Genomic DNA, 19396 nt, shown 5'->3' with positions numbered 1-19396 from the left:
ATCCATATTTTCTGAAGTGATATGATAGGTGTGGATGAGAAACAGATCAGTATAAAATAATACAAATAATTCTTCTCCCTGCCCAGTAGGTGGCGATATACATGATGAAATTGAAACAACAAAAACAAAAGAAGAAGAATATGAAAGTAAAAGTGGAGATTGATAGTAAAAAATGACTTTAATATTTATTTGTTTCTCACCCACACCTATCATATTGCTTCTGAAGACATGGATTAAGTCGTATGGATTACTTTTATGCTGCCTTTGTGTGCTTTTTGGACCGTCAACATTTTTTTACACATTCACTTGCATTGTATGGACCTACAGAGATGAAATATTCTTCTAAAAATCTTCATTTGTGTTCAGCAGAAGAAAGAAGGTCAAACACATCTGTGATGGCATGACGGTGAGTAAATGAGGAGATAATTTTTATTTTTGGGTGAACTATTCCTTTTAATCACACTTCAGACTCAAAAATATCTAAATGTTTTTGCATTATTTATTAAAATATCAAACTACATTGCATTTGTTTTAGAGAAAAAAATCTTAGAGGATAACATTTTTTAAGCAAAATGTATCACCAGTTGGTTAAAAGTCATAGAAAAAACATGACAAGTCTTTGTCATTTCTCAGTTCGTTCTGAGAAAGTGTTTTTTATTTTTTATTTGCTGAAATAACTTGGTTTGATATTGTGAATCTAGTGTGAAAACATGACCAAACACTTTTAGGGGCCACTGTAAATAGAACATTTAAAATATTAAAACTATAATTTTATTTATAATATTTATTACCTCTCCCTCATCTATTTACAAGAACTGTGTATAATCCTTGAGAAGTGTAGATGCTTGAATAGGCTGTTGGTATGCAAAGTGGTGCTTGATGTGATCAGACATGGTACATGGTCAGAAATGTTTGAGAACCACCGAAGTAAAGAGTTAAGTATTACTCACCAGCATTGTTGGGATAAGAGTCCATGTCTAGGTAGGATTGCTCCTGCATCTCCTGTGGACCACCAACCACACCCCCAACTACCAGCCCCCCTCCGCCCTCCACCCCCATCAGGTCAGAGAAATGGGGGTGGTGCTGTCCATGCTGGGAGAGTGAAGGATATAGAGAGGAAGAGGAGTGAGTGTCCTTCCTCTGCAGGAGAGGAGGGAGGAGCGACGAGCCGCCACCCCCCACCCCACTCAAACCCCCACCACCAGGCAGGAGCCCTGATGTCAAGCTTAGACCTCCTCCTTCCTTATCTCGCCACGGCAACCAGCAAAGCTTCCAGGACACGAAGAGTGAGACAGAGAGCAGCACGATGCCACAGAACGTCACAATGACAGAGAGCAGACTTACGGAGATCTCTGAGACAGAGACAGTAAGAGAGAGAGAGAGCGAAAGAGACAAAGAAAATTAGAGACAGTTTGATTTCTTACAACCTTGCGAGGTAAAAAGCTTGATTGCATTAACTGGAAGATATCAAGGATGAACAGTGAGATATATGAAAAAGAAAAATGTGCAAATGAAGTTGGATTAGCAGACAGAAGTTGTGCTTGGGGAATGAATGCACTACGAAACAAATCAGTAAAAATGTCAGAATATCTATAAAATCTATAAAACAAGATAATTTTACTTGATAGGCAAACTGTGTGGGGCTGTTCACCCCCAAGCATGTTTTTGCGGCCGTTTTTCAATTTAACTTAAGATGTAGATTCAAGAGAACTATGCTCATGTATTCAAAATCTTAGCATGCACTGCAGCATGAATAAATTATGAAAACTGCAGTGTTACTGTTGTACTTTTCTTTTCTTTTTTTACTGATTGTTGCTTTTATTTATGCTGTTGGTTGTTGTGTTTGTTGTCACTTTCAGTTTTTTGTCATGTAGCAAAAATTCAAAGCTATTTTTTTACTCAATGATGTGTTTGATGATTGTCACCATCATTATGATTTGTATGTAAAGTGTTGAGCCTCATGAGTGTCTCCTTGACAAGCTTAAGAAAGTACGATAGAGGGATCAGATGTTGGTCTTTGATTCTCAACTGGTGTTGAAGGATGATACCATTTATTTTAGTTTTGATTCGATACCAAGTACATTTAGTCCAATATCGCCGATATCGATACCAGTACCAAGAATTCTTTGTATAAAATGAGACTTATTACTTAAATTTTGTATATATTTATCAGAATGGGCCTAAACAGAAAATTAATAGGCTGCTTTGTTTACCCCTTAATAATTAGTTAGTATAAGCCACATATAAAACCTCAAAATAAACCATATATATTATTTTATGGTTACTATAACTAAAACCAAGTTACCATATGGATACTACAGTATCCATATGGTAACTTGGTTACTGTAAAAAAAAAAAAAACATGGTTACTACAGTTGTGGTTACTAATACAATATTACTACAGTAAAGCCATAGTAAGTTTCCATAAGGTTATCATTTATTAATGTGGATTACTGATCATTATCAATGTTTTAACAACTCTGACTTGATCAAAAATGGTCACACAAGCCCATTATAATACATGTTACATCTAGGTTTGTCATTAATTAGTGTGAATAACTCAGAAGCTGTTTTTCTGTCATTACTTCAGGAAAGCATTGCTCGCTCTTTGAATGAGTGCTATGATTGTAAGGGTGAGTGCTGTCTGACTGCTGGAGTATTTTAGCATTTCTGCACATCAAAATGAGCGGAAGAAAAAATAGTTCTGGTGCCATGCAACTGTTCAGTAATATAATATTTTTCCAACTTTGAATCTTATGAGATGCATTAATATTCATGTAATCTAAATAATAAGATAACTTATTAAAAACATCTCGGAATCAATATTTTAAGTGAGGATCGATATTCTTGATTCCACATCCGTATCGGAAGTATCGATACTTTAGTATCGATCCACCCATCCTTATTAACTTGCACTTTATTTTACCTCTGACAATAGAATAGCCCCAACTAGTTCTATTGTTAACATTATTAATATTAAAGATAATATACTGTAAGTAATTGAACTTCTCTATTCACTTTGAATTGAATTTGACTGTAGTTGATTGAACTAAGAGTTTATTTAAAAAGACATTAAGCTAATTTAACAAGTTATATTGATTTACGTCAACTGTATATTCTGTTTAAGCAACTTTCCCTATGAAGTTCACACAAATTAAAATTTAAAGGCAGCACGAACAAGATTCTTTTACAGTGCAGATGGGCATCTTTAAACATTGCTGATTTTTAAGGTCTCGGCCAAGAGCGGCAAATTTGTTTAGGCCACAACCACATATCCGTTTTGAAACCTATATTTTTAGTTCCCTAATGTAATACATTTCCAAAGTATGTGGTAATGGAGAGCATTTTCGATACTCTACATTTTCGGTGTTCATTCTGTTGTGGATGTCTTAGGATTATTGAGTTTATTTTTCTTACCTCACTAGTAAATTGTTTTCTTGTTTTCAGCAATAACCTCTCTAAATATTGTTAGATATATTTGACTTAAAAAAAAAAAAATCAACCTAATTCAAGATATTTTCTCTTTTTGTAGCATTTTATCTTAATTCAAATGAATTGTTCCTTTAACCAATGAAATGGCACAAAATTATGCAACCACCCCACAAATTATCTGAAAACAATATTTTACAATATTTAGCTTCTAAAGTAAATGTATGTAATTTGAAGACTGTATATATATATATAAACTGGAAAACAAGGCAAAAAATATGCATTAAGAAAATGACTTTTAGCAGTGTGGGAGAAACCGAGGGAGGTTCGGAGAAAGGGAGAGAGAGGATCAGAGGGAGAAAAAGGAAAAGAGATGGCGCATTATGCCTGTAAATTACCACAGGCTCTCAAAACATTCACAAGCCCTTATCTGAATAGAAAGCCAAGAAAAAGATGGATTTATTTCTTCACAGAAAAAGTGGTAACACAAATGACAATTTCTACAAAGATGTCCTCTAAACTGTAATTAAGCCTTATGAATCTGTCTCTCTCCAAGTATGAGCTTTCAATCACAGAGCCTTTAATAACGATTTCTAAGGGGGTGCGTGAATGAATCATTTGAGAAAAAAATTGTCTTTGGCAACTCGGTTTCATCACCACAGTGGGGAGAACTGCTTCCCTCCACCAAGTAGGAACAAACAAGTGCCTGCCAATCAAGAATAACAGAGGGCTAGTCTGTCAGCTTGACTGTTTGTCTGTTCTCAAGAGCTCTATTCAGATCTCAATCCACATTGTTTCTTGGCTTACCCCTTTCTCACATCACTTCCTCAGAACCAACACCCACCAGCAGTTCTGAAAACCCCAGGGTGGTTCTACCTAGATCTGCTCTGTAATTTCTATTATACAAGGAGGCCATTTCATGTCTTCTTCAGCTATTCCTTTCTGTCATGCTATCTTTTTCATGCTTTATCTTCTTCCATAATCATTCCTACTCTCTACCATTGCCCTGTGCTCCATGCATCAAGGGCTCAGGTTTTAGCTGGCTAGTTTTGGCAGTTAGCCCCCGTTGTTAGATGCCGTAACGCCACCATTATGCTGGCAAAAAGTCTGATTCTCCATTGACAGACCTTCAAAATTGCAAATATTTAATTATTATAGTAGATGTGTTACCAGTGCCCAATTTTTAAAGCATGAAATGGAAATTTTCCTTGTCTGCCGCCTTTGATGTCACTGCTCATGCACTGGCAAGATAGTCACAAGTAGAGGGCTTGGGACTATAAGCTTTCCTGTGGAGCGATCAACTAATCAAAACTGTCAAGATGTAATTTTCCTCTGGCTTCACAGTAATTAGTCACGTGACATTTACAGCTCAGGTGATTGGCTTAAAAATGTGAGTACCCATGAGCAAAGTTGGCTGCATGCAATGTCATGCATTTTCCACATCTTGCCCAAATTTCATCTTTTGTCCCTTTTGGCCTCTATCTTCTTTCTTTCTCTCTGTATCATATTTCTCTCCTACCCTTCTTGTCCTCTCTCTTGCTGTTTTCTTTCCTCCTTCCTCTGTTCTTTCTGTCTGTCTTTGGTGAATAATTCATCAGTGTCTGTATGTCATTAATCACTACTTGTTCAAAAGATATGTTCAGAGAGCGAGACAGAGGGAGGGAAAAGGGGACTGATCTGTCAGTTTGAAGAACAAGACTCAGATAGAGGTTGTTAGATGTGCCAAACTACATATTTTCCAAATCCACTAGTTGGTGGGTTGCCTGAACTACTAGTTGACTAATCAGTCAGTACACCCAAAAATGAAAATTCTCTTATAATTTACTCACCCTCATGCATCCCAGATATGTATGACTTTCCTTCTTCAGTAGAACAAAATCAAAGATTTTTAGAATAATATATCAGTTCTGGTGGTCCTTTCAGTAAAGTGAATGGTGATCAGAACTTTGAAGGTCCAAAAAGCAGCATAAAGATAATCCAGTGGTTAAATCTTTAAAAGTGATATGATAAGTGTGGGTGAGAAACAGATCAATTTATAGTTCTTTTTTCTTTAAATCTCCACGTTCACTTTCACATCAAAAGTCACGTTCATTGCCTGTTTAGTTTCACTTTCACATCTGAAAATGAAATTGGAGATTTTTTGTAAACATTAAGATTTATAGTAAAAAATGACTATTAATCTGTTTCTTACCCACACACTATCCTATCACTTTTGAAGATTTGGATTTAACCACTTATGGATTACTTTTCAAAACTTCTGATTTCTGTCCACATCCATTGAAAGAGACATTCTTCTAACATTTTTCATTTGTGTTCAGCAGAAGCAAGAAAGTCATACACATCAAGAAAGGCATGAGGGTCAGGAATTTTTGGGTAAACTAACCATTTAAAGAAGCCCTCTGTAATTAGGCTGGCTTGGGCTCACCTGACACCGATCAGACACATTTATTACAGGGCGTTTACATATGACACATTTTTGCATTCAAAAAAAGCTGTACAGAGCACAATGGAATGGAACAGAGCACAGAACATTTTAAAAAGTTGAACTATTTTTAACTTTAATGAGACACTCAAAAAATGCAACAGCTAAATGCATCTGTATGTTAATGACTGTAGCGGTTTTTAGAGGATTTTAGCATATAAACTGTCAGCACGGTAGTTAAAGCACCATTGTTAAAATTATTTAAAACAAATTATGAATTCATAAATTAATGAATAATACAAAATTGAAAGCCATCACGTCCATGATAGACAGACTGAGAATAGAGAGATATAGAAGGAGAAAATGGAAGAGACTGAGACAGAGGAGGAGATCAGAGATATGAATAGTGGAAAAGGGAGATAGAGAGGAAGGTGGAAAATTGTAAAGGGAGAAAGAGTAACGAAGAAGAGATGGTGATAAAGGATGGTGGGCGGGAGAATGGAAAGAAGAGAAGGGAGGGAGAAATGGGAACGATGGAGGGGCCAGGAAGGAGCAAACAGATTAGTGTACATGTTGAAGCAGACACATTGGCTGACTGGTCAAGATAACGATTGCCTTCACACATCGAAGGTGAGGAAAAGAGAGAGATAGTGCGAGAGGGGTTAATAAAGTTCGCAAGTGCTCTCTAGTGAGAAAAACAGGCCAGAAAAGGTGGACAGTGATGAAGAGAGGGAGAGAGAAGGGTAGCAGGCGTGAGAGAGGAGGAACTGCAGGAATGAACGATGTGGAGCCAAACAAACTGACACAGATGGAGAGAGAGAACTAAATAGAGGAGGAGTTTGGGATTAGAAAGGTTAATTTATTGATCGGCTTGCGAAGAAAAAAAAAAGAGTGTTTGGAGGAAAAATAACTGGGGAGGGAGTCTGATACAAACTACAAACTCCAGAATATAAGAGTTCTATCCTGTTGCTAGTTGCTAAGCTTTCATTTATCTTGTCTCATTGATTTTCCACACCATCATCACCTCCTTAAGATCGAGGGTGATCTTAATCGTATTTGTATGCAAAATGTGTACTGAAACTGGATTGGATAGACAATAAAATGTACCATATCATCGTATTAGCAGCATTTAAAACGTAGAATCTAAAACACTTAGAAGCTAAACTTAGGAGATGTACAAATCTTTACAAATACTGTTATGAATGGTTGGAATTGAAATTGACAAGACCTTTTTGTGGGCACTGGTAAGATGTTCAATCAGACACAATCACTCTCATTAATATGTAACATTTTATAAGTAAATTTCTTTAGACATTTTGACATTTTGAAACCTTTTAAAAGGGAAATTCATAAATAAATGAAATCCAGATGGATTTAATAAAAGTGAAGTCATTGGCACTCTTTCCTTATAAAACATATAAAAATTTATGTGTGCCAGAACGACATATTGAAAGATCTGCTGAAGTGAACGCAGTCAGTCTTGGTTCTTACTACAACAGCAAACATTAGCAGTTACACATTTTGTCTCACACTGTGACTTCATATCAAGCAGTTGGGGTGGGATCAAATATCATGGGTCACTTTCTGGTTTCACCCGGAGTGTGTTAAAACAATTAATGTCTTCTTTTAGGATAAAGCAGCAGGTCCAAATTGAAAATTTCAACCCTGCTGTACAACTAAGCTGTAACAAACCATGGCTTACACTGAGACCCAGGGTTAAAATGTGTATTTTTTTCTCTTTCACCTTGTTACTGTATGCTTGACAGCATGAGTACCCTTCAGCAGTAGTGCACATATGGGCCACACTGTGAGTACAGAACAGTTTAAAGAGCCAAAGGCAGCTTCCCTCAGTTTCAAACTAATTAATACTATGGTAAGCTGCCCTTCCTGCTCAGCTATGCATGCCACTATTGCACAATACATTCAGAAAAACAATATCATGAACTGGGCTTCCCATAGCTTCTCAGCTTCTCAGCATTTGACCATCCATTAAAGGATGCATTGTTTTATGTCCAAGATTTTTTTTAAGAAACGCAGTTAAAGTAATGACCATGTAGAACCATCTGAGGGTTATTCTTTAAGAATATATATATTATATATATATATATATATATATATATATATATATATATATATATATATATATATATATATATATATATATATATATATATATTGTCTGAGGATCATTAAAGCCGACGGGTGTAATTTCTATGCCACTAGTGTCAACAATCTGAATTGCAAAAATATATTTTTTTATTAAACAGCTTTCCTGAACACTCCCCCAGTCTTCCATTGCTCAAACAACCAGATAGTCCCGCCCCAAAAACACACCATTTGTTGAGTCAATTTTGCTGTGTCGGGATGCTGAATCAAATAGATCAATGTTCTGAAAGCACCACAGTGTTTACACTTTTCAAGGAAATCAACATGCAAAGCCTGGCTTACTTGTACAGTAAATGTCTTTGCATACTATGCTGGAATGGGAGAAAGTATTTTAACACAATCCAGCTTTAAGATGAAGGGCTCTATTTTCATGAGTGTGCCAAGCACAGAGCTATGACCGTGTTCAACGTCTTACACAATTTTCGTGAGAGTGCTAATTCTAAGCACAATGTTCAAGTGGCAGTGGGTGGGAGTGGTGCAAAGTGCAATTTGCTATTTTGCTGAGAAATACGTAATTGTCCTAAGACTTTCAAAAGCAGGTCTGTTTGCTGGGCAAAGTCTAAAATCAGTTCCTGCATTCACAGCTTGGATATCCCACCATGAGGTGGTAATAAAGTCAATTTCCAAACTCTGAAAATGCAGTGGAAAATCGAATTATGTCCATGACAATTACTGTTGTATGAATGTGCTTTCTTTGATTATATCGCAGGTACTTGACGCTGCAATAACCGAAGAAGAACCTCAGAATTAAATTGCACTTGACCCAACCCATCAGCACTTTGTGCGTGTAATTTCGCCAAACCCACTTGAACATAGACTTAGTGCATGCATGCATGAAAATAGCAAAGATTCCTGGCCATGCCCACTGACTATGATTGTATGACTTATGGCATAGCACTGCGCTTTGCACTAGCACTCTTAAAATAAGGCCTGAAATCAAACAAAATTGTTAATGTCAAAGGTTGCCTCAGCCCTCTAGCACAACTTCCATGGTACCCAAAGCTGGATCAGATCCAGCCCCACCCAAATAACTAATGACTGGCATTTAGTCACTATGTCAAAACAAGGCCCTTACAGGATCTGCATATTTTCCTCATTTTCTGCCCTGACTTGGGGTTAAAATCTGTGGATTTCTGCAAATTGGATTTAAATTTGTTAAAATATGTTAAACGGAGCTATGATAACACTGGAATCAAACGCATAACCCAATTAGTCAAAATATTGTGTAAATCTTTGTGAATAATAGGTGTTTGAATTCTGCTTAAATCTGTGGAGCTCTCTGCAAAATATAGTGGGCAAGGAGATCTTCCATTGCTTCATTTCTTCCCCTTCTTTTCAAAAGAAGCTTTGAGCCATTTCAATTACTTGTGGCAATTTCATTTTAAATAGAATGCAAGTTCAATTCCAATTCAATCACTGGGCACTTGGGAATTTAAACTATAATTACTAAATCTGTAAACAGGACAGCCTCACTCTGAATACAGCAACCAGCCATAACACCTGTGGTGGGCATGGTGTGAATACAAATAAATGGCCAGGCGCAATTACGTGAAAGAGCAGCTTTTACCAGTGCACATCTCTGATACGCTTTCCTGCTCTCATGGCTTAGTGCAATTGGCTGATGCAGGAAATTACCCTTTTAGGCTATTTGTCAGTTCAAACTCAATATTTTGGTTAGAAGTTGGATATAAAACATAGCAATTTATGCTCTGATTGGGCTTCATAGACCCCATGAAATAAAAATTCTGACTTTGAAGCTTTTAGTCTGTGCCTGTTTGCTTTAGGGGTTGCATGACTACTGGTTTTTAATAGTTGACTAGTCGAGTCCACTAGTCAGATTGAATTTGACTAGTCGTGACATCATCCGGACCAAAAATATTGATGGCTCATCATATTCTCACTAATTTTGTCAAATGATCTCTTACAGTACCTACTTCTAAATGGCAGTAACAAGTAATAAATCATGTGTATGGATTTGATGTAAACTAAATCTATTGGTTTTTAAAATAAAAAGGGGACAAGCCTTTTGATGTTCCACACCAACTTCCTGTTAAACAGGAAACACGTCAACAAAGTAAAGCAAACAGTGGTCATCACGCAATATCATGGGGTCTTTAATAGTCTGGGCTGTGCTCTTACCTGTGTTCATCTGTCTGTTAGGTCCTCTCATCATGTAGCTGAACTCTTGGCAGCTTGCACTCTGGCTGAAGCCTCCAGACCGGAAGCACAGTTCCTCAACCAGCACCAACGCCTTCTTACAAAGGTCGTCTTCCCAGTCCCCCGACATCCTCCAATCTGCATCGCACACCCACCCTGCACTCAACCAATCGTGCCGCAGCCCTCACCGCCCACACCAATTGGACGGTGCTTGAGTGGAAAGGGTGAATCTGGCCACTTTCTACCGTACTGATCCAATAAGACAGGAGGCCTTGTTTTTGTTTCAGAATGACAAAGTTCCAACAAGGAGTTGAGAGGGTCTCTTTATGACAGTTAATTGAAACATTAAATGTTTGCTAAACCCATTGGTGAGTGAGCCACAATCAATCCTCTAGCACACGCTCCTGGGGAAAAATAAGACAGAGAAAAAATAGAGGGATAGAGAATGAGGGAGGGGGAGATGATGCATAATTGTATTAAATAAATGAACAGAGTGAAATTTTAATTATTGGATTTTGTGTGTGTAACTCATCAGCAGGCTCAGACGGAATCTGAAGGCTGTTTTGGCTTATTTATTTTTAAGAAAAAAAATCAGCAGAATGAATTTAAATATGGTAATATGTGTTAACAGAGCTAAGAGTATTAAACTCTTATTGGTAGTTGAAAGCATGGTCAAATTAGCAAAAATATGAAATTAACAAAAACTGATAGAATTTTGAACTGTGAGATCTAAGGGCCAGACCATACGTGTTATTGTGCAAAAGAAAAGTATACGCAAAGAACAGAACAAACTGCAGGTCACTTGAGATGTGCTTTTTAAAGTTAAAGTTATTTTTAACTAGACACGTTGTCTAAAAAACATGGCGCTCCCACGCAAGTCACTGAAAAACAGTGAGACACGGTGCATGTTACTGCCCATGTAGCATATTTACATAAGATAACAATTAAAAAGCAGCGTGGACGAACACAAAAATGCATTTAGTGTGAACGGCCCCTAACTTTAGCATAATAACATCACTACATGTAAACTGTACGAAATTGCTGTCCTCCAGGGGCATTACTATAGACACTATAAATAATCATTATTATAGGTGCAATAATCACACTGTAAATAAAATACGCATTTGAATACACTAGGATATATGGGCATCTATCAAAGCAATGAATATTATCCAAGAAGCAACATCAGTCTAGCACATTTTTACATAGAAAAACCATTGGAAAAACAGCACAGATGGGTGCAAAAACACATCCGTAATTCTGTGAAAATCGAATAAGTCTTCTGCAAAGTTTCTTTGTGCACAGATTCTGTTTGAGGCTGCTCATCAGTCGTTTTCTTGCACAGACCTTTTTATAATGGATGACATTGACATCCCTGAGTCCTTGTCATGGTGAAGCAGGTGAAGAGGAATTTAATTCATATAAATGTTGTGAATTTTCCTTCAATGAATGAATGGTGGTACTGCATTTAGTTCTGTTGTTCAGAAAGTATATCCTAGATTTTTTTTTTAGCTTAGACTCTCAGATATCTGAGAGTCTGAGGAGATATGTGCAAGATCAGTGTGGAATGCAGAGTAATTTCTTCTTTATTCATTCTAACATTAATGTTGATTGTGGTCCACGGCTGTATTTCTGGAATGTTCTTTGAAATTGCCTGAAAAAAAGGGAAAGAGAGAGAGTGATACAGAGAGACAATGACGCACACATCATTAAAAACGGCTTTAAAATTACGGTCAAATTATCAAGGCAACCCGCTGGGCTCTCAGAGCTCAACAGCATGCAGAAAAGAACTGTTCATTCTAGATAAATGTTCCTTCTCAAAGACAAACGTCTGTCCTTGTACAGCGTATCTTGTGAGATGTTGTTGAATGATGCCCTAAAGATTAAAGGGATAATACAACTGTGTGATTTTTTTCTTGCGTGGAATACAAAAGGAGATATTAAGCAGAATGTCCAAACTGCTGTTTTCCATAAAATGAAAATGGATGGGGACCAGAGACAGCTGTGGTCACCATTCACTTTCATTGTATGGAAATTCAACATGAGGATAAGAAAATAATGGCAGAGTTTTAATTTTTGGGTGTGCTCTCTTTAAGGTTCTATGTGGAAGAAGTATTTAAAGGGATATTTATTTAAAGGGATATATAATTCCAAATTAAGCTCAATCAACTTAATGTGTGACATAATATTGATTACCACAAAAATACATTTGCTCTTAATATGCCTTGCCCCTCCTTTTTCTTTTTTTAAAGAAAGCAAAAATGTTGGTTCCAGTGAGGCACATAAAATGGAAGTGAAATGGGGCAATCCATAAACATTAAAATACTCACTGTTTCAAAAGTAGTATGTGTATAACATGATTTTAGTGTGATACAATCGCTTACTAATCTTTTTTGTGTAAAGCTATAGCCAACTTTACAACTTTGATGCCAGGAGACGTAATGTTGTAAACTCTAAAATGACTGTAAAAATTATGATATACAGTTCAAATAATACATGAGTTTTAACAGAATAAATGCAAGTGCTTTTATAAAATCCTATTTCTGCCTTTAAACCCTCCAAAAATTGGCCCAATTCCCTTCCATTGTAAGTGCCTCACTGTGACCTTGACAAATCTAATTATTATTATTATTTTCTTTTTTTTTTTTGTGGTAATCAACATTTTGCCACAAATTCTGTGGATTGAGCTAAACTTGTATTGAACCCGGAATATTCCTTTAAGGTTCGTGTTAAGATTCTGAGGGAGCTAAAGTATTCTTAACTTTTTATTTTATCTTCAACACCAGAGCCATTGACAAAGTTCTCTCCCCAAAATTGTAATTCCAAGAAGAGCTTTGTTACTGGATTAGAATAAAGGTCAAATCTTTAATAAGGAGTATTGCTACAGCACTGTTCTGTACATGTACTAATCCAATATGTTTCCATAAAGACCACTGTAATGATTCTGCAAATAAAAATGATTGGGTAGTAAATAAGAATTGAAATGTAATCATTTCTATTAATCATTTCATTTCTTGACCAGTGCAACCTCACATACATGTGTATTTTCACTAGCAGTGGTTTTGTACAAACAAATATTCCAAACTAAATTACTTCCAAACAGCTAAACAACTGAACACAATAAAATGGCACTGGCTTACTTTGAGGCACATTATGACAACATTGAATTGCAGGTTGATTTTACAGGGTTTCATTGAGATCAGTACATGGTTTTTCTTTACTTTCTTTTTCTTCTTCTATTTTTTAATAAATGTCAGGGTGGGGCAAGTTATAAAATATTTATTTGGAAAGTTGCCACATGTTTTAAATGTAGATTTATTTTTTATTATAGTTCATCAATTACAACATTTGTTAAAAAAAATTGCTTAATATTTTTCTACATTACTTTTTAGGTTTTATCTGGCTCATGAATTGCAATTTTTGCTGAAAGCCTTAAGCTTTGTTTAATGGTAGGTTCCATTGTGACAACTTGCCCTGTATTCTATGACCCAACAATAGGGACATGTTGACATGAAAGGTAAAATGCCTGTAATTTTAAATGTTTTTTTTTTGTGCTAACATTTAAGGTACGTGCCTTTACATGTCTATTGCATTAAAAAAATAAACATACTAATTTAAAATAAGAAATATTCACTAGAACAATGTGTGACAACTAGTACTGATCAACAGATATATTGAAATCTGTTTTGATACATGCAGACAGCAATGGGAAATAAAAATGTTGTAGTTATTCATCTGCTGAGGGGAAGTGTGTATATATTTTGTCAGGGTGGGGTTCAGCATCTATGAGATCTCTTTAATATTCTTCCATTGTTCTTTGCTCATTCTTTCTAAAAAAAATAAATAAAAACAAAACAGGTCAAAGCTCCACCTTTTATTTCCTTTCTCCTTCGCTCTCTTAGCTTTCCTACAAGTGTTACTATCCTGCCCTCTCCATCTTTCCTTCATCCCCTCTCTGCATCAGCTAAAATGGTGCAAAGCCAAAACAAAATGCCAAATATATCAACATCTGAATCGATTTACCAATCACCTTCTTTCATCAGTGTTTTTCTCTCTTTTTGCCAGTGAAATCAGAGGTCTCTCCAATGGGATACCTCCTTATTTAGCAGCACTTACATCTATCATCATGAAAGACTATTCTTTCATGCTTTTTAGGTCTGCAAAATGTCTTTGGTCTTTCATTGTGAGGTGGATGGCTTCTCTCCAGGAAGGTGCTTCTTTCGCATCTATCTTATCCGCTTCATTCAATCAATCAATCAATGGCTTAAGTATAGCTATAACTTATAATTTATTCAGGACAAGACTTAGGTTAGGATGTTCAACCACACACACTCATTCATTAGCTTCTGCCCTCTCTTCAGAGCTGCCTAATCAGTGATCAATCAATCAATCAATCATTCAGTCAAATGCTTATGTACAGCTATAAGTTATTCAGGACAAGACTATGGTCAGGATGTTCACCCACACACACACGTTCATTAACTTCTGCCCTCTCTTCAGAGCTGCCTAATCAGTGTGTCAGAGTGGTCTGGATCTTGTGATCTAAAGCATGGCTTTAAAACTGGGTGTGGAGCGGAGGGGGGGCGGGGCCGGGTCGGAATATCGCGCGCCCGGTCCCCAATCCGCCTGATGAGGCGCGCGAGGGATAAAGGCGGCCGGTGACAATTGTTTGAGAGAGAGAATTACGGGCATGTCCGTCATGTGTGTTTGTTTATGTGTTTTTGAGTTTTCTTTAAATTATTATTTATATTGACAAGCCGGTTCTCGCCTCCTCCTTGCCCATCCTTTAACTGTTTTACATTGGTGCCGAAAGCCGGGAGGGAGGAGGGATGGCCATCGCAGAGTCCTCGACAACTGCCGTTCACTCAGGGGAGCGCCGCTGCCATCTGCCGGGTGACGGATTAGCCCGACCGCCCGGATGCGGGGTACGGCCATCGTCCGCGGGGCAAGTGGGGACTGGATACCCCGACCGCCTGGAGCGAGGGAGCCGCTGCCGGGGGCGGAGGAGTGCCCTGCCATCCCCAGAGACGCAGAGGGGTCGAGGGAAGACCGCCGTCCACGAGGGGAGGAGGGAAGAAACTCTCCGACCGCCCGGAGCGGTAGAGACGCTGCCAGGGGCGGAGGAGTGTCCCCATTTGCCGCCAGAAAAACGGAGGCACGTTCACCGTGTTGGCCTTTTCCCTCGCCTATTTTGTAGTTGTTTTTCCCCTCCTGTCTCCTCCCAGGGCGAGGAAGGCGGGGATGACCATGCGGGACGCGAGATACACCCCGCCCCAGGGATGGGGGCGTTTACGTCATGCCGGTGGCACCCCGGCCTGAGATAATGCCGGGAGGCATTAATGCCGGTCGGAATATCGCGCCCGGTCCCCAATCGGCCTGATGAGGCGCGCGAGGGATAAAGGCGGCTGGTGACGATTGTTCGAGAGAGAGAGAATTACGGGCATGTCCGTCATGTGTGTTTGTTTATGTGTTTTTGAGTTTTCATTAAATTATTATTTATATTGACAAGCCGGTTCTCGCCTCCTCATTGCCCATCCTTTAACTGTTTTACACTGGGGTACAGGGCCTCCTACGGGGCCGCAAGGGGGTTCTTCTTTTCAGAACAAAAATTATGATAACAATAATAAATGTAAAAAAGTAAAAAACAAAACTATATTTAATCAATTTGCCATAATTGCCATTTCAGTTTAATCTAAATGCTTCTCTTCAGGTTTATACAGTACATTTATTGGGCAGAAAAACATACACATATACAGCACAATGCTGTCAACTTATTACAAAGGCTAAATGTTTTCCAGATAATTAGGGATGCACCGATATGAACATTTGCCTGATCCAAAAAACTATAGGCAGATATCGATATTTTGACACTTACCTAATTTTGTCATCAGATCACTGTTTTGCTTAGGAATTATGCTTTAAAAAAGTGCACAGAGGTACAAAAGCTATTTTATTGTTCTCACAATAAATAATTTCCATTGAACATGGATTGGATCTGTTGAACAAATGGCAGGCCAAAATTTTAAGAGTCATAATGAAAGAAAAATACCAGATAAAAAAAAAAAATATATATATATATATCTCATCAGCTTTCCATATAGGAGATTTCATGCTAATGCGATCATAAGAATGAAAACTCTGATATGAAAAAGTATGGTTCATATTGTCGGTTTATGTCGATGGTTATAGGCGATGGTTTTAATTTGGTCAATAATTGGCCGATACATTGGTGCATCCCTACAGATAATATTTTAATAACATTTCTTTTGGCTCTTGTACAATAACAATATAAAATAAAATTATTTAAATTGTTTTTATAGTATCACACTTATTGTTTTACACTAATCTCATATTATCTTCCAATCTGGTCTCTTACCACTAAGGACATTACGGAACCTATAGCACAACTGTATTACAGAGCACTTAAGATCCACAGTAATCTCCCAAAATGGTCTCATCATTGCAGTGCGCTCACACGCACAAATGCTTTGACTTATCAGAACTTTGTAAACAGCCATGCTCTTGCTTTTTATTTTCGTATTCAAAATAGCTCTTCACCTGCACTTACAGGTCTTCTCCCGACACAAACTTCGAGACCACTACGCCTTACTCGGTCAGTCTCGCAGGCACTCATTCCAGTTCCTCAGTACAAAAATAACTATGGTCAGAAATCGTTTTTCTATACTTACATTAAAATTTGGAATGACATTCCTTATCATATTCGAACATTAACGTCCTTCACATATTTCAAAAAGTCATATAAACAGTTTCTTCTTACTAGTCAAACTTGTACACATTGATTGCTCATGTACTGTTTTTAGTCTTGTTTTTCCGTATTTTATGTTTTGTTTATATCTATCTAGTCAATAATAATGTCTTGTATAAATGTGCTGAAATTCTGTTTATTGTTTTATGTTGCTGCAGAACAGGAACCTGCTGTAAACCAGTTTTTAAACTGAGCCAGGCCCGTTTTACTGTAACTATACTGTTGCTGTTGAATTTTCCTGTATAATAAATGAAATGAAATGAAATGAAATGAATCTCCAAATCAACAATGCATTACAAGATGATCACTGTTGGATGTTTTTGGAGAAATTTGCTGATTCTTTCTGACACTGCTTGAATAAATAGTTGCAGTTAGAAAGGTTTAATTGCTCGATGACGGGAACTAGATGTGAACATGCAATACTATCTTGTAGTTCTGCACTTTTGAATGTGCATTATCATGAGACTCCCAAGCTCTCTGTTTACTTTACATTTACATTTTACATTTATGCATTTGGCAGACGCTTTTATTCAAAGCGACTAACAGTGCCCTATTACAGGGACAATTACCCCTGGAGCGACCTGGAGTTATGTGCTTTGCTCAAGGACACAATGGTGGTGGCCATGGGGATCAAACCAGCAACCTTCTGATTAACAGTTATGTGCTTTAGCCCACTACACCACGGTTTTGTTAAATAAGATCTTATAGTTATTTATCCTTTTTATTTGTTGAAAATCCAATTGTTAACATGTTGAAGTGATGCGCTTAGCATCCATATATCTCTCTGAAACATGTCTGATTGGGGTCACGTGACCAAAAAGTAGCCTATTTATACATTATTATCATTTACACAGACTAGTCATTCAAACCACCACCGACCGACTAGTCGATTGTGAGAATTGGTAGTTTTGCACATCCCTAGTTCAAAAGCACTTATCTAAAGGAAACCCATACAGATTGTATTACATATATCTGCCCATCTCAGATCTTCAGTTCACTGTAAAAATGAGACTCAGATTTAACCATGAAAAAGCCTCGCCTCCACCCCCTATTTTCTCACCACCACTTGCCCTGTAAATCTGTCTTTGAGTTTGACTTAGCTCTCAATCTAAAAGATGGCCGTCTGGCACCAAACTACTGTGCCCCTGTCCAGAAAAATCCTAGGTCGATTCAGAACGAAGTTAGAGAGCAGAAAAGGAGACAGGGAGAGCGGGAAAGAGAAGGCAATGAAACATGAAAAGAGGAATGAGCTGAAAGAAAGAAAGAAAGAAAGAAAAGAAAGAGAGAGAGAGAAGATGAGACTTGAGAAGAAAGGGAAGGGAAGAGAAGAAAGAGAAAGCAATAGTCTGGTAGTACAATATAGCTTGTAGATTTGAATTCCAGACAGAGAAAAAGCATTTTCTTGATGCTACTGTAAGTGTCTGGAGGATGGGAATTTACAAGTAATATACTGTAATAAAAGTACAGTGACGCTCTGGGGCATTATGGTCTGTATGTCTGAAAAACAGCAGGAAATGTGCATCATAGAAAAATGTGCTGCTATTAAAATCCATGCAAGTGACATGAAACACTCGGACACTCAGGACAACAAAGCATGAAACCCATCTAAGACATTCCATTGACTGCTGTCCAGGTCTTAATATCTCCACGAAAAGCAATACACCACAACAGGGACCCCAGCAACCCGCAACCAGTCACATTCCAATCACGAGATGCAAGCCGGACAGAATTGCTACGGTCCAATCATGTAATAAAGACACACAACAATAAGTGATCCCAAAATAGACACAAAGCCAAAGAGATTATTTTTTTCTCAGATGAGCACCCTGCACTGACAGAAAATCAATAAGGACACTTTTAATTCAAATTAAAACCATTTAGAAATATAACTTGTCCATTTCAATAAAAAATAAATATAATCAGATAATAGTGTCAATGAACAATCACCTCACAGACAAAACAATCATTTGTAACATCTAGTATGACAAATAATCCTTTCATTGTGAAGTGTGTAATCTTTTCAATTAAGGATGTTGCGATACTTTTTTTTTTTTTGAGAACGAGTACTGATACCTTTCGTTTAGGTACTCGTCGATACCTAGTCCGATACCTGTTCCATATCAACAATTTCTTTACATTTTATTATCAAAATGGTATTTAAATAAATAAATTAAGTAACTTTAATCAAATGAAAGTATAACAATTAATTTTTAACATGATATTGAATTATTTTTATCAAATGAAGTGATTTTATACAAAACCTTACAGCACAATCCAAAATCCAACATTAGAGTTATTTTTGTCAAATAAAGTGCTACATAACTGTCACGGTATGTGGTGCTGAGAGAAGGACCCAAACGCAGGAAGGCAGAATAGGGCTTTTACAAAACTCAAAATCAAAACTCTAACAAGAAAGAGATACAACCGAGAACAAAACAGAAAGTAGACCGACCGAA

The 19396-nt window shown here is 37.3% G+C and overlaps 1 protein-coding gene across 1 annotated transcript in view; it reads right to left on the bottom strand.

The window, feature by feature from the left end:
• The window catches only part of syt3 (synaptotagmin III), a 74747-nt gene that overhangs the window by 44780 nt on the left and 10571 nt on the right, over nucleotides 1–19396 (bottom strand). Inside the window, exons 2-4 of the mRNA XM_052139561.1 lie at nucleotides 11522–11828; nucleotides 10157–10578; nucleotides 951–1352 (exon numbers count right to left, since the gene is read on the bottom strand). Of these exons, the coding sequence (XP_051995521.1) occupies nucleotides 951–1352; nucleotides 10157–10304 (550 nt within the window). The 5' untranslated portion in view covers nucleotides 10305–10578; nucleotides 11522–11828. The remainder of the gene's footprint in view (nucleotides 1–950; nucleotides 1353–10156; nucleotides 10579–11521; nucleotides 11829–19396) is intronic.

This window comes from Xyrauchen texanus, chromosome 12 (genome assembly GCF_025860055.1).
Source record: "Xyrauchen texanus isolate HMW12.3.18 chromosome 12, RBS_HiC_50CHRs, whole genome shotgun sequence".
In the NCBI taxonomy this organism is placed as follows: domain Eukaryota; kingdom Metazoa; phylum Chordata; class Actinopteri; order Cypriniformes; family Catostomidae; genus Xyrauchen; species Xyrauchen texanus.
The sequence above is the reverse complement of the archived record's forward strand: the minus strand, read 5'-3'. Positions and strand labels throughout refer to the sequence as shown.